We start from the raw sequence: 13,212 nt of genomic DNA on the forward strand, positions 1-13,212 counted from the left end.
AAGTAAAATCAAGTGAATTTAATTAAAATATTTTAAAATATTCTTGTTGACTAAACGTGACCTGAGCTCCGACGCCATTAAAAATTGTTAAGCGAACGGCGAACGTTGTCGGAAGAAGTTGCAATTATTAATCCACAATTATGCCGTTTATGCAAGGACTGTCACTAAAAAGTCTAAGGCACCATTATTCGGTAACTATATACTGGTTATTTAATTATCTTATAATAAATTAATTGTTGACAAAATGGTACTAATCACCAAATGAACAGAGCCCCTCGGGCCTCTCTAGTTAGCCTAGGCCTGCGGACGACAGGTGCGAAACGGAACTAGCGCCGGCCTGCGGCCCTAGGTAGGATCCGGTAGGCTATCCGGCTAGCTAGTAGGCCTAAACGGGACATACTGTATTAATAGGGCCTCGCCTAGTGGAGTGTCCCTAGCTACTCGCTACTCTAGTAGGCGCCCTCTACTTTCTAGGCCTAATAACTATTAGACTGGACTGGCTACATCACATTGTAATACGATAAATTCTTACTAATACTACATTATATTAATAATGAGTAGGCCTATAAACAAAGCAATTATTTATTGTACAGAACAGCAGCAGGCTAGAATAGAGTACTCTACTCCAAAGTAGACCTAGCCTACTTAGTAGTACTAGTACTTCTAGTAGCAGCTAAGCATTTTTTTTTTACAGAATTTTACATTTTTTGAGTTATAATATAAAATAACATTTAATTTTAATCTTTTCTAGTTGGTTCCTCTCTTTATATCTGTTGGTGCAGGAGCTGTATTGGCAGCATTTTATGTAGCTAGACTCGCAATCAAAAGTCCCGATGCCAGGCAAGTTTTTTCTTCCTTTTTACAAATATTTGACAATATTTGTCCTTTGAAATTTCCCTTAAAGTTTATTAATTCTTTTACAGTTGGGACAGGAAGAACAATCCACATCCATGGACTAAGATCAAAGCAGATCAGAATATAAAGGTATCCACATATGAATACAAACAAATGAAAAATTATTATATTCAGTTTACCTTATATTTAAGTACCTTTACATATAGTGGTAGTGACCCCAATACTGTATACAAGATACCACAACACTGCCTTCTTTTCAAAGTATGTAGCCAATACAATTTGTGCTAACTAAAACACCTTTTAAACAAAATACCATGTAATGTATTAAAAACATTGTTTTTTGTTGCAGTTTTTAGGAGCTGGCACAATACAATTTGACGGCAGAAAACAAGCATACCCAGACTACAAAGAATAGATTACAGCACAATTTTAGAGAATAACTAATTAAATTTATTAGAGTAAATGCACAATGGATTGTTTATCAGATTTTTCATCTACATTCTACGCTACATGGTAAAAACCTCAGGAACACATAATAAATACACTGTATGTTATCAGAAATAAACGCTTATTACTGTACAATGATTGAATTTGTTTGCATGATAATCCTAGCAAAAATTGATAATCCTAGCAAAAATTGAAGTGGCAGAGTATTCAAATCATTATTTGGTTTTATTGTTGAATTGAGTTGAAATAAAAATGATACAATTAACTATAGATTATATAAATTTCTTCTTTTTTTTTTTCTAAATGAAAGAAACATTGTGTACTATTGTGTATCTTTCCAAGAATACATCATCATCATCATAAGTCTCGGATACCACCTTGATAGTTGAGGTGAACTGTTTTGTGCTAGCTTTCATATGCCACCAATTTCTTTTTAAGTTTAAACAAAAATTGTTTTAACTTTAGCTTATTGCAATGTTGTCTGGGAATTTTTCTAGACCGTTACTGTATTACATTACAACACAGAAATCTGCAGTGGATACTGTATTTATGAAAACCCAAATACTGTATTTCCAGGTTGTTATGCTGATTCAGTAACTCAGTCTTAATTCTTTCATTTGGTATTATTTCGTTTTCATATACATTTAAATTAAATTACATTAAAATGTTGTTTCAGTCCATGGAATAATAGTAGTTAAACAGAGTATAATATAAATATTTTAAAGATACAAAACTAAAATCATTTACATGTTATACACTACCATAATCCAAAAGCTTGTATTTATATACCTGGGACAAGATAGGCTTTTTAAATACATTAATCCTATTACAGCAGAATAACTCATTTATATAAAAACACTACATGAGTAGGATTGAGATGGGTGTGTTATAAAAATTCACCTAAAAATAAAATAAAAATTGAACTAAACGGCTTTTTTTATAGTAAAAAGTATATTGAAAAAAGGTCACCAGAAGAGTGTCGTGCTGGGCTACCAGAAAGGACAGTCCATTCAACTTTTATTAACATTTTATCTGTGATAAGTCAGAAATTATAAAGATGACAACAGCAAGGATTAAGATAATGTATATAAGAAGCATGCAGATAACAGTAGTTAGGTTTTCAAATTTAATACACTGCAAACTAAATTTCTATCGAGTGATACAAACATCATACTATTAACCATGTCAGGGCTAGCCCAAAATCTATAGTTTTATGGAAATTCTGGTTTTCAGTGTAGTGTGAGCAAAGTTTGGATCATTGTGATCGAAGTCTTAACTTCCTAGTTTTCAGTGTAATGTGAGCAAATCTTTCTGATCGAAGTCTTAACTTTAGGAGTATTAGACTGTCAAATTTAATAGAAATGTATCATAAGCCTAGTGTATCTAACCATAGTATATGTATGCACTAATGTTAATATCACTATTAATTTAATCAAGTGGACAGAAGTTTAGAGAGATCTTTCCAGAGCTTTCCTTTCCATCCATGGCAATCAAATCTCCATTAATGGTGATGTCTCTCAAACAACCAACAAAAGCCTTAGCACTGTTTATATGATCACCAGGCTCGGTATCTAAAACAAATATAAAAGTTTAATTATATATATAACATATATATCCAATCTGCAGACAGTACTGTTTCGATCTTATTAGATCTAGTCATTGCAACTCAGGTTTTCGAAATGAAATGTACCGCAGAACTGGCACAATATATAGGCTGAGCCAGGTATGCGGGACATGGTACACCGATTATGAACACAAACAGTGCACAAGCTCAACGAGCGTGCTTTGCAAAATGCTAATAGTATTCACAACAAAAATGCACCGTTTCGAACTGAAGAGTGCTCTACAAAACAACATACTATATATGTATATAGCAGAAAGTATATATATATATACACTGTATATATAAAAAAGGTTGAAATTCAAATTTTTAGTAAAAAGTGCACATGTGTACAGAAATTTCACAAAATAGAAATAAAACATAACAATACCTGGAATACCACCAATATAAAGTGGATCATCAGTCCTAATACTTTTTGCGTTCTTAAGTTTCACACTAGTTACAACACCATCTACAGTCAAATCAATCACATGTCTGATCTTCTCCACTAAAAATATAGGAAATTCACATGTTAGGCCAGTTAAGAAATACAAACATCCATTAAAATAAGATAGATGCCTAGGGTGGCCTTCAAACTTTGTCATGAGATCCTAAAATTAAATAATATACCACCTCAGCCATTATGAAAATGAGTTCAATTTTTTAATCATGTTTACTAATCATGAATATTCATCATTCATTAACAACAGGCCTGGTCTTTTAGGGCGAGCGAGTGCAATCACTCACCTAACACACTCCTAAACTGCCCTTAAAGAGTACGATATACAACGCGCTTAAATTAACTTTTACACACCAAAATACAAACAGCACACCTACACCATCCATGAATGTATTGAGGAGTGCAATTTGTAGCACACCTATAATTTTCAAAAGACAAGGCCTGTAACAATTTAATTCTTGCCTACCTCTAACACTATGCCACTGGCCGTCGCATAGTATTGTTCCCAGTGAATTAGTTGATGTCTCAAATGGTTCTTGGCTATTGCTAGCCCGTACATAAACATCACCTTCAGTCATCTCCACCACCAAGAATTTATCACCTGTACGTACTGACAGTAACACACCCTCTGTAACTCTGGGTTTCATTTGAAATGCAGCTACAAAATTTTTACCTACATTCACATTTTGATCTAAGAATGCAAAACACGGTTAATATGAATGTAGTGCCATCTTCTTTGAAGGGTAAAACTTTGCACCAAAAAAATGCAATTTTCTTATAATTATATAGTTTGATATTCTATTATATTATTCTAGATTATTATATCACTTTAGCTACTACAGATTAGACATTATATCAGTTATGCTCAAGACTAATAATAATGTATGTATTTTGATTTTATTGAATATTAGTTAACCCACTGAGCTAAACTGGAAGGGTTACCCTCTTTGAAAGATGTTTAAAATAAAAGAAATAAATAAAAACATATAGCAATATGTACAATATATATAATAATAATAATAGTCTGTTCTTATATAGCGCATATAAGCAGGCTCTCAATGCGCTTTACATCAAAAATAAAAGCAGGAAATGTTAAATTAAATTATATGTAAATGAATTAAGCACAATTTATCCATCAAATATATTGGGCATTACAATGATGAAAAACTTTAGAATGATATAATTTGTTTACCAAGAATCACATATCCATCGTGTATGAAAACACCCTGTTCAGAGGGTCCTCTGCAAGCACTAACACCCACTCTTTGGGGACTTTGGTCAGCAAGTGTGACAGGGGTTTTCTTATTGGGTGTTATTGAGAAGTCTTTGATACATCCAACAAATGACACCTGAGATGAAAGCTATAAAATATGATAGAATAATATGAATTTCAATACAGAAAAAAAAACATTAAACAAGAAAATGTATTAACAGTATATCTAATGTCAGTACAGAAACAAAATTATTGTCCAAACATTCAACACAAAAATATATGTTCAATGTACATGTATGTATAATATGTATATGTACAAAATCGTAACAAGCTTTAGCAGTAGGCTACTTGATGTACCACACAATCCCATGAGGTCATGCACAGAACAACATTCCTAATTTAATTCATAAAGCACTTTCATAAATATAATACAAACAAATTTACATATAGATTTAAATGGTACAAGAAACATCCTCAAAGGTCATAATATCAAACAAAATATTTGACCTACAAAAAGTGAATTTGGAATAACTAAAGGTGTGTAAAGCGTAGTGTGTTTAACCCAAAGTGTATCTTCTTATCACTGTATAATGTTCAGTAAAATTTGAAATTTACAACTTACTGGTACATATTTAATACTTTGCTGTAAAATTCCTCCGACATACTGTGGTGCTAAAATCCTGTTGATGTCTTTTGCGGTACCATTTCTACCAGAAGACGAACTATCATCAACTGTCAGGGTTCCAACCATAGACTTTCTATAAGCGCCAATCTAGAATAGAATAAAGCATAATTGGTAAACTTTGCCTTGTCAACACTAGCAAACTTTTTTTTGCAAACTCTGAGTTTCCCTCTGTTTGCAGAAATTTGTGATTCCTGTCTATAGACTAGTTACTGAAGGCTGCCATTTTGTCTGCAAAGCACCCAAAGTTATATGATTCACTGAGTCAACAAATCTTTGAAAACTACTGCAGTTTGGAAAATTTACAGTAGCAAATTTTGGAAAACCTTTTTTATACCAAACTGCTCAAGTAGACTAGACTTCAATTTTACCTACTGCATTGTTTTGTTAAGAAAACTGGAATTAAACTACAATTGAGCAATGATTGCACTTCTTTTTCTTTGCATGTTTAACTGCATGTGGGACCATTGCTAGTGCAAACAGCTATTGTTAAGTTCCTTTATCAAACAATTATAAAAAATCATGTCAAATAAGTAAAGCTCTGTCAAATTTGGTGTGACAAAAAAATGTGATGTGCCCATATATGGATATGATGATGTCATATCACTACCATAGTTGGGCATATTACTACCATATTTGGGCACACCACACATTGTTTGTGTCAAGAGACTAAGATGATATTTAGAAATCCTGCCTACATTTATATATTTTGTATTGTACATGAAATATATATCAAATAAAATGTAACAAACCTTGTGCCAGCTTCCATCGCTCACATATATGGGGTTAATAATGACTATTGGTCCTTCCCCACAGTCAAAGCTGAATACAACCTTTCCATTAGCTAGATATACACTTAGGAAGTCCCTCTTTGTACTGTTTGCATAGTATAGAATACCTGCCTCCTGTGTTGTCTTTATAGCCATCTTTATAGAACCACTGAATCAGGAAATAACATGTAAAATTTAGATTCATTGCATTCGTACATACAGTATTAACATAGACCTAATGTAGATCATGTATGTACTGTTTTGATAGTATGTATTTAACTTTCATACTATAAAATGTGCTTCACCACCCACCTTGACACAAGGTCAAATTCTTTATTCATCCCACGTGGGGCAATTAAAAAAAATATGACTGAATAATATAATCATAATACCATAATAATAATAATCATTAAAACACAAAAATCGATATACAAAGACCAGAGCAAAACCAGATGCAAAACGCATGTAACACCTTATATGCTTTGCATTGTGGAAGTGGTAGTGTAGTGAAAAAATTTTGAAAATTGCAAAACATGTTAGTTGAAAGGCAAAACTGTATTTAATTTTGTTTTAAATAAGCCACAAAAATATTTAAACCTTCTACTTAGTCCATTTTTAAAAACCGAAATATCATTGAGCTGAATGCGGCTGTTTTCCTCATCACCAAACTGAATCCCTTCATCTGTTGTGCCCTCACCACTAGGTGGAAGTAGGGCACATGTCTCCGGTGCTGCAGTTGAAGTAGTATCAACCACTTCCTCTAGCTTCTCTGGTGGAATGGCGTTTGCTGCTCCATAAGTAAATGGACAGATTCTATGTTCTACATTTTTCTCCTCGACTTCATTAACAAAGTCCTGTACTCTGAAACAAATAATATTAATAATTTTTAACCGTGGTAAAGTTGTTTTATTTTATTCAACTAAGAACCACACTTACTACAGTCCACATAAAACACTATCAAGTGAATGGGATGCGAACCTAACTTGGTAACTATACAGTTAATCTGAATGTTGTGTGTGCCAAGTTCAACGTAGTTGCAACAACTTTCAACTTTTATCAAAGTGTTGCTACACAGATAGTATGAAACAAGCTGAACACTGTATTCAATTTATTGATTAAAATCAACACTATAATACAATTAAACATACTGGTTGTTGATTACAAAATCTGATATGCAGCCAATGAATGGTTCACTGTTACCAGGCCCACCACCAATATAAGAATATTCAGCAACATCAATTATCCAATTGTTTGCTTTATCTACTCTGCCAAAGTTATCATCGTCTAAGAAAAGATCCAATCTTGAAAAAAAAAAAAAAACAAGTTGTTTACCAAGTAACATCATACTATAGGCTCAGTTCCCAAAACAATAATAATAATAATAATGGCAATTTGTAAAGCGCAAGCATCTGTCTAAAAAAGACGCTCACTGCGCTACTGAACAAAGAACATGAAAAAAGTTACAAATCTTAAACTACTAGACTACAAACATTACAAATATGCTACAAGTTTTCTGGATAAGACATGTTGAATAAATGAGTCTTTAAGCTAGACTTGAATGTATATAATGTACTAGAGTTTTGAATATGAGATGGCAGGCGATTCCATAGCATTGGAGCACAGTTGGTAAAAGAACAATATGGTAGCTTTAAAAATTGCAGGAAGGAATGGGGGATGTGGGAGCTATCTATTATTTCAAATGACAACACACCTAAATGGATTCTTGTCATTTGATTGTAAGTTTGGTGGTCACATGATGTTCAATAGACATACTATTAAACTCAGATATCAGGGTGCATATTATTGTTGTGTAACACAGTGAGCAACCGGAACACATAAGGCGAGGCTAGGCCAAGACTCTCGTTAAAAGTAGGTGCGTTATAAAATAATGAATGTTTTATATTCGTACAAGGGGAAAATAATTTTTGTAAAATTATTTACATACTTTCTAGCAGTTTTCTCAAGTCGAATAAAATGCCAATTTCCATCGCTAACATTTTGTTGAGCTGATCTCCAATCTGCTTCAATAGAAGTTTCAACCACAATATTGCTATCTACTATCCTAACTGCCAGAGATGTAATCTGTATAAATATTTTCAAAACGTTTTACCATCAAGAAATTAATATTTCAGTTAATATATCTACATTTTTTTCATTTATAGTCAGTTGATAATAAAACTCCTATCAATGAAAATCCACAATGTCAATCTTTGGTACATCCTCTGAACATACTGAAGCCTACCTACAAAATAGCATATTATTTTATTTTGTGTTAGTAGAAGGCAAAACATTTCAGATACTGTACTTACTTCATTGGGAACCATAGTAAAGAGTGTTCCACTAGTTTTTACCGTTCTGAATGACAGCAATAGTGTAAATTCTACATCTATAGTTATGGGCATTTTCACATAGCCTGCTTTAGGAAAACCTATCAGACCAATAGGCTGAAAATGAATATTGAAAACAAAATTGATTTAATTTTCTATTTTTTAAATAATATTTATAGATACACACATGTATCGTCAGTTGTTAAATCACTACAAATCTGTTTCATTTAATTGCCTTTTAATTTATATATATCAGAGTTATATATTACTTTTCTTCTTACCTGCTCAGGTATGCAGCCAAGAGCAAGACTAGAATACTTGACTACACCTTCTGAAAATACCCTTGTTGAACCATCGACATAAACATTTTGTATACACCCAATAAAACCTTGCGTAGTCACATTCCTATAGATATATAATACAAATTTAAATACATATCCCCTTATTCAGAGCAGGTATAACAAATTGAAAGTTACAAATACTAATATGCATAAAAATCAATTTAACATTAATTTTTACAATAATATAGAGTACAGCTTCTTATACAAATCGTCATTCATTTCCATTCTAACTAAAACCAAAAAAGAAATTTACGATTGTGACACATCTTCTTGGGAATGCACTCCTCCTATATAAAATGGCAGTTCTGCTTCTTCTGAAGATGAGGTATATGACTGTCTGTTTTGTATCCCACTACAAAAACCACAACAAAAAGTTGTAAATAAATTAAAGATAAATAAACAAAACTACAGTATGTAAATTCCGGAAGATCCAGTGTATAAGTTCAGATGAAATAATATACAAATAATGAATGTTTATATGATTGAAATGTTACAAATAATTCCATAAGCTGAAAATGTTATCTTTCACCAAATCATGTATATAAAACATAATGTAGATGCCACAATTGTAAACGCCGCACAAGTAAAAGGTTGATCGAATGTGATCTACAACAGCCTAGTGAACGAAAATGAATGCGCAAAACGAAATGACTGTATTCGATTTACATAATGACAAGGCACGCTCAAGTGGGCTACATCACATTCATTATTAAATCATGACCTACAATTGTCCCATCAAATGACAGTATGTTATAATATGTATTATATAACACCTAAATGGATACCTATAGATTTCTGTCATTTGATTGGATGATTGTGGGTCACATGATAAAAAATAAGTGTCCTATTTTTTTGTTCACATAGCGCGGTGCATTCCTATTTTTGTCGTCGGAAGACCGGACAACGCGACCCCTTAACAGCTTTGCACATGCTCACAGGAGAGCATGGTGTATTACTATTTGTCGGTGGAAGAAAGGAATTACACGGCCTCTGATGAGTGATGACAACACGTCACTTGAGTAAACCAGGCTACCGATACTAGTAGCCAAAATGTAGCAAAATAGCAAATCTATTTTTTATGATCATCAAAAGGGACAATAATACAAACATATCAATTTCTACTTACCCAATTGTAAGTGTTGCAACATTATTATATACTACAGTTTCTATAAATGTAGAAATTCCTGTGTTGTGCTTGGATGTGCTGACTACTTCTACATAACCGCTTGTTCCACTGTTCAACTGCAGAATAATATAGCCTTCTCTAAGGCTAACAGCATAAAACATGTTTTGATCACCAATGTAAAATAAGAGTCCATTGAGAGAATTGCTTTTAAAAGTTAGTTCCACTCTATATGAATTTTTGAAGCTTAGTTTTATTTTCTCAAACTGTGCAAACGACTTTCCAGTAAATGTTGCTTTACCTTTAGATGCTTTATATTTTTCGTCTTCTGCCATTTCAGACCTAGTGTAAAAAGTATTACATTTACAATGTATTTGAGACAATTGTTGTACTTTATTACTTTATATTATAACACCTCAATAAATTCTTGTCATTTGATTGAACGATTGTGGGTCACATGGCGTGCAATAGTATGCACTATTGAAAGGTCGTTTTTTTCATATATTTTTTGCATACGCGTACGAAAACAAAAATCATTACTGTGATTCTCTGAACAGTAAAATCCAAAAGCGCCGCCTATTTTGTTAACAATAACAAACATTGACATATTGCACTCTCGTTTTTCGCAATGAAGTTTTTTGGGAGATATACATTCTAGTTTAGGCCAAAAATCATTTTAATATAGCTTTAGATCGTTTGTATGATGTGAATATTTAATGGGAACAAATCAGAACTAGATCAGTTTCAATGGCCTGGCAAAGTTTCGTAGTCATGGTATCACTGCCTTTCTAGCCTAGCTAAAACGCCTAGATTGTTTGGGATTTCGTTGACATAATTAACACTACAGTAGGTGTAAAATTTAAATAAATATCATTTACTATATTATAAAAAACCAAATATATATAATTGTTTTGCAATGTAAATATGTTGGAAAAATTTCAATGTGAATCATTGACCAAAAAGTATAAATACCCAATGTTTGTTCTTTATACAAATTTTCGTGAAAAAATTACCAGAATATTACCGAGAATCTCAAACTATTTGAACCACCAACGGAAAGGTAAGGGTTAAGAGAAATAATGGGATGTCAATCTGGGAGGGTACCCGCTCTGGGGCAGGTGTTTCTCCTATTTGTATAACATTATGTAAATATAATCCATTTTATGCAGTATTGAAAATGGTTTTTTTGTACATATTATATATATTGACAATTTATAAAATAATAGCAACTCTTACACTTCTTTGGTATATGTGGGCTGGATATTACTGGCCTCCTCATAATTCCAAAATGGAATATACTCGTTATTATAATAAATATTTTCCAGAGATCCTTGAAAAGACTTTCGAGTCAATATATCGGGAATCTGTAAACAAATTAATTTAAGTAAAAATTAAAATCAACAAAATTTTTATTTTAACAATATTTTATGAGAATGGTCAATCCAGTTTAAGATGATCGTTAGGGGCATTAGGGATATATATAACATGTCACAAAGTGTGATTTGCAAATACTTTCTTCCATTTTTCTGTATAATATTTACCCCTGCATAGGTGGTGGGAGCACCGCCAATGTAGACTACTCCGTCCTTGGCTAAAGTTAAAACAGTAGTTCTGTCCTGGAATGTACCATTGAAAGAGCCAACACCTTCCACAGAACCAGTAACACCATTGCCAACTCTGTTTAAAATTAAATTTATTTACCAAGATTGTATATTTAAGATAAGGTAAAATAATTCTGTATTGTCATCACAAACATAACTGAACATTTACTATAATTATAACTCTGTTTATAAACACATCACATACCTTTTTATAGAAACTTCGGACCACTTATCATTACGCACATCAAATGTAGAAAGTACAACTGAAGGGCTATCACTGCTAGCCAAGCGGTAAGTTATCTTTAGTTTTCTATTTTCCAGTTCTGCTGCCAGGAAATTATCCTACATAAAGGAACAATATAATATCAGTATTGAGAAAAACTGATATACTATGTTTAAGGGTCTTTCACATCTGTTCCGGCATAGTTCCGGTCTGGCACCAGCAAATCAAATCAATGTTTTGTTTTCACATGGGTACGCGCATATCAATTGGCACATAACCACAACAACATTGACGTCCGATTTTGATTTGCCGGTGCCAAGTGTAATTATTTGTAAATCTTGTAAATAATCGTAATACAGGCATATATGGTTAGTTTATATAAGGGCCTTACACTTTATTTACTTATAACCTTATAAGGTAAACATTTTCTGCAAATCAATCAATCAACATGTATATGCCTTGTGTTGAATTTGGTCTATTAAACATGTATGTGAAATAGGATATACACAGTATAGCATTACCAACTACATGACCCAACTATGTATAGATGTAATATGCATATCATGTAAAATTTACATTCTTTCTTTAATAACCAACCTGCTTAGTTGGACCACCAATGAAAAACAGCAATCCTTCAGCAATGTTAATTGTAGTATTAAGATTCAAATAAAAAGACAATTTAGACACAGTTGAAGGCTTTGCCATGTCACTAGAGGGACGAATCTTGGTGTATGAAGTGGCGTCACTGAATTGCATGGCAAGACGAATCTGAAAAAATACAAAATAGCATCTGTATATTAAGCTCTGTCTACACTACAAGTGTGATGTGCCCATATATTGCAACGATATGCCCAAATATGGTAGTGACGACATCATCATGTCATCATCTATATATTCTGTCATATAAAGTTTGATAGTGTAGACAAGGCTTTATATTTATAACGCAACTCTTCATTACATAATGAATATTTACAATTTCTTTTTTTGTGATTTTACCTACCCGATAAGCTGCACTGCGGGCTGCTTGAACTTTCTCCTTAATAGCGTTAATATCCAACGAGATATTCTTTTTTGATTGGTCGATTGTATCAGCTATGTTTGTTACCTGGGGTGTAAGTGTTTTGATAGTAGACTTGTAACCTCCAACATCGGTCACTATATGCGGAAAAAAAAAAAACACCAACATAAGCATTTAGAATCCAGGAAAAAATGAGGATTTAGGCGGGGGTGCTAAACAGGATGTAGCCCCACCTATTTTGTTTTTCTGCAACCTGATCATTTTTATCATTTATGAAATATTTAGCCCCCCACCCTAATCAATAATGTTAGATCCGCCCCTGGTTTAGGAAGTCTGTTGTGGCATATCACCCTGACTAATAGGGTTTAAGGTTGCAGATAGCCTTGTGTGTGTGAAATGTTGAACAATTTTCTCATAGAAGACAATTTAATTGATAAAAGCAAATTTACAGTTAATGGAAAAATAAATAATCTTGAATCTTATAGCAAGGAAACAAAGGTTTTCTTATCCCATTGCATCCTATCCAATCACATAAATCGTCAAGTCAACAGA

At 32.8% G+C, this 13,212-nt stretch overlaps 2 protein-coding genes across 2 annotated transcripts in view; one reads left to right on the top strand and one right to left on the bottom strand.

The window, feature by feature from the left end:
• Positions 1 to 75: 75 nt before the first annotated feature.
• On the top strand, positions 76 to 1,567 carry LOC140040246 (cytochrome c oxidase subunit NDUFA4-like). The gene is made up of 4 exons (XM_072086029.1): positions 76 to 191; positions 752 to 840; positions 924 to 984; positions 1,205 to 1,567. The coding sequence occupies exons 1-4, from the start codon at positions 141 to 143 to the stop codon at positions 1,268 to 1,270; spliced, it is 267 nt and encodes an 88-aa protein (XP_071942130.1). The 5' UTR covers positions 76 to 140; the 3' UTR covers positions 1,271 to 1,567.
• Positions 1,557 to 13,212, bottom strand: part of LOC140039236 (laminin-like protein epi-1) — a 50,646-nt gene continuing 38,990 nt past the window's right edge. The window contains exons 53-70 of the mRNA XM_072084836.1: positions 12,643 to 12,797; positions 12,240 to 12,410; positions 11,625 to 11,761; positions 11,360 to 11,495; positions 11,055 to 11,182; positions 9,822 to 10,160; positions 8,949 to 9,047; positions 8,636 to 8,759; positions 8,337 to 8,471; positions 7,973 to 8,109; positions 7,176 to 7,328; positions 6,625 to 6,888; positions 6,010 to 6,196; positions 5,198 to 5,347; positions 4,555 to 4,723; positions 3,829 to 4,053; positions 3,294 to 3,410; positions 1,557 to 2,873 (exon numbers count right to left, since the gene is read on the bottom strand). Of these exons, the coding sequence (XP_071940937.1) occupies positions 2,731 to 2,873; positions 3,294 to 3,410; positions 3,829 to 4,053; positions 4,555 to 4,723; positions 5,198 to 5,347; positions 6,010 to 6,196; positions 6,625 to 6,888; positions 7,176 to 7,328; positions 7,973 to 8,109; positions 8,337 to 8,471; positions 8,636 to 8,759; positions 8,949 to 9,047; positions 9,822 to 10,160; positions 11,055 to 11,182; positions 11,360 to 11,495; positions 11,625 to 11,761; positions 12,240 to 12,410; positions 12,643 to 12,797 (2,969 nt within the window). The 3' untranslated portion in view covers positions 1,557 to 2,730. The remainder of the gene's footprint in view (positions 2,874 to 3,293; positions 3,411 to 3,828; positions 4,054 to 4,554; positions 4,724 to 5,197; positions 5,348 to 6,009; positions 6,197 to 6,624; positions 6,889 to 7,175; positions 7,329 to 7,972; positions 8,110 to 8,336; positions 8,472 to 8,635; positions 8,760 to 8,948; positions 9,048 to 9,821; positions 10,161 to 11,054; positions 11,183 to 11,359; positions 11,496 to 11,624; positions 11,762 to 12,239; positions 12,411 to 12,642; positions 12,798 to 13,212) is intronic.

Source organism: Antedon mediterranea, chromosome 2 (genome assembly GCF_964355755.1).
Source record: "Antedon mediterranea chromosome 2, ecAntMedi1.1, whole genome shotgun sequence".
NCBI classification, from domain to species: Eukaryota; Metazoa; Echinodermata; class Crinoidea; order Comatulida; family Antedonidae; genus Antedon; species Antedon mediterranea.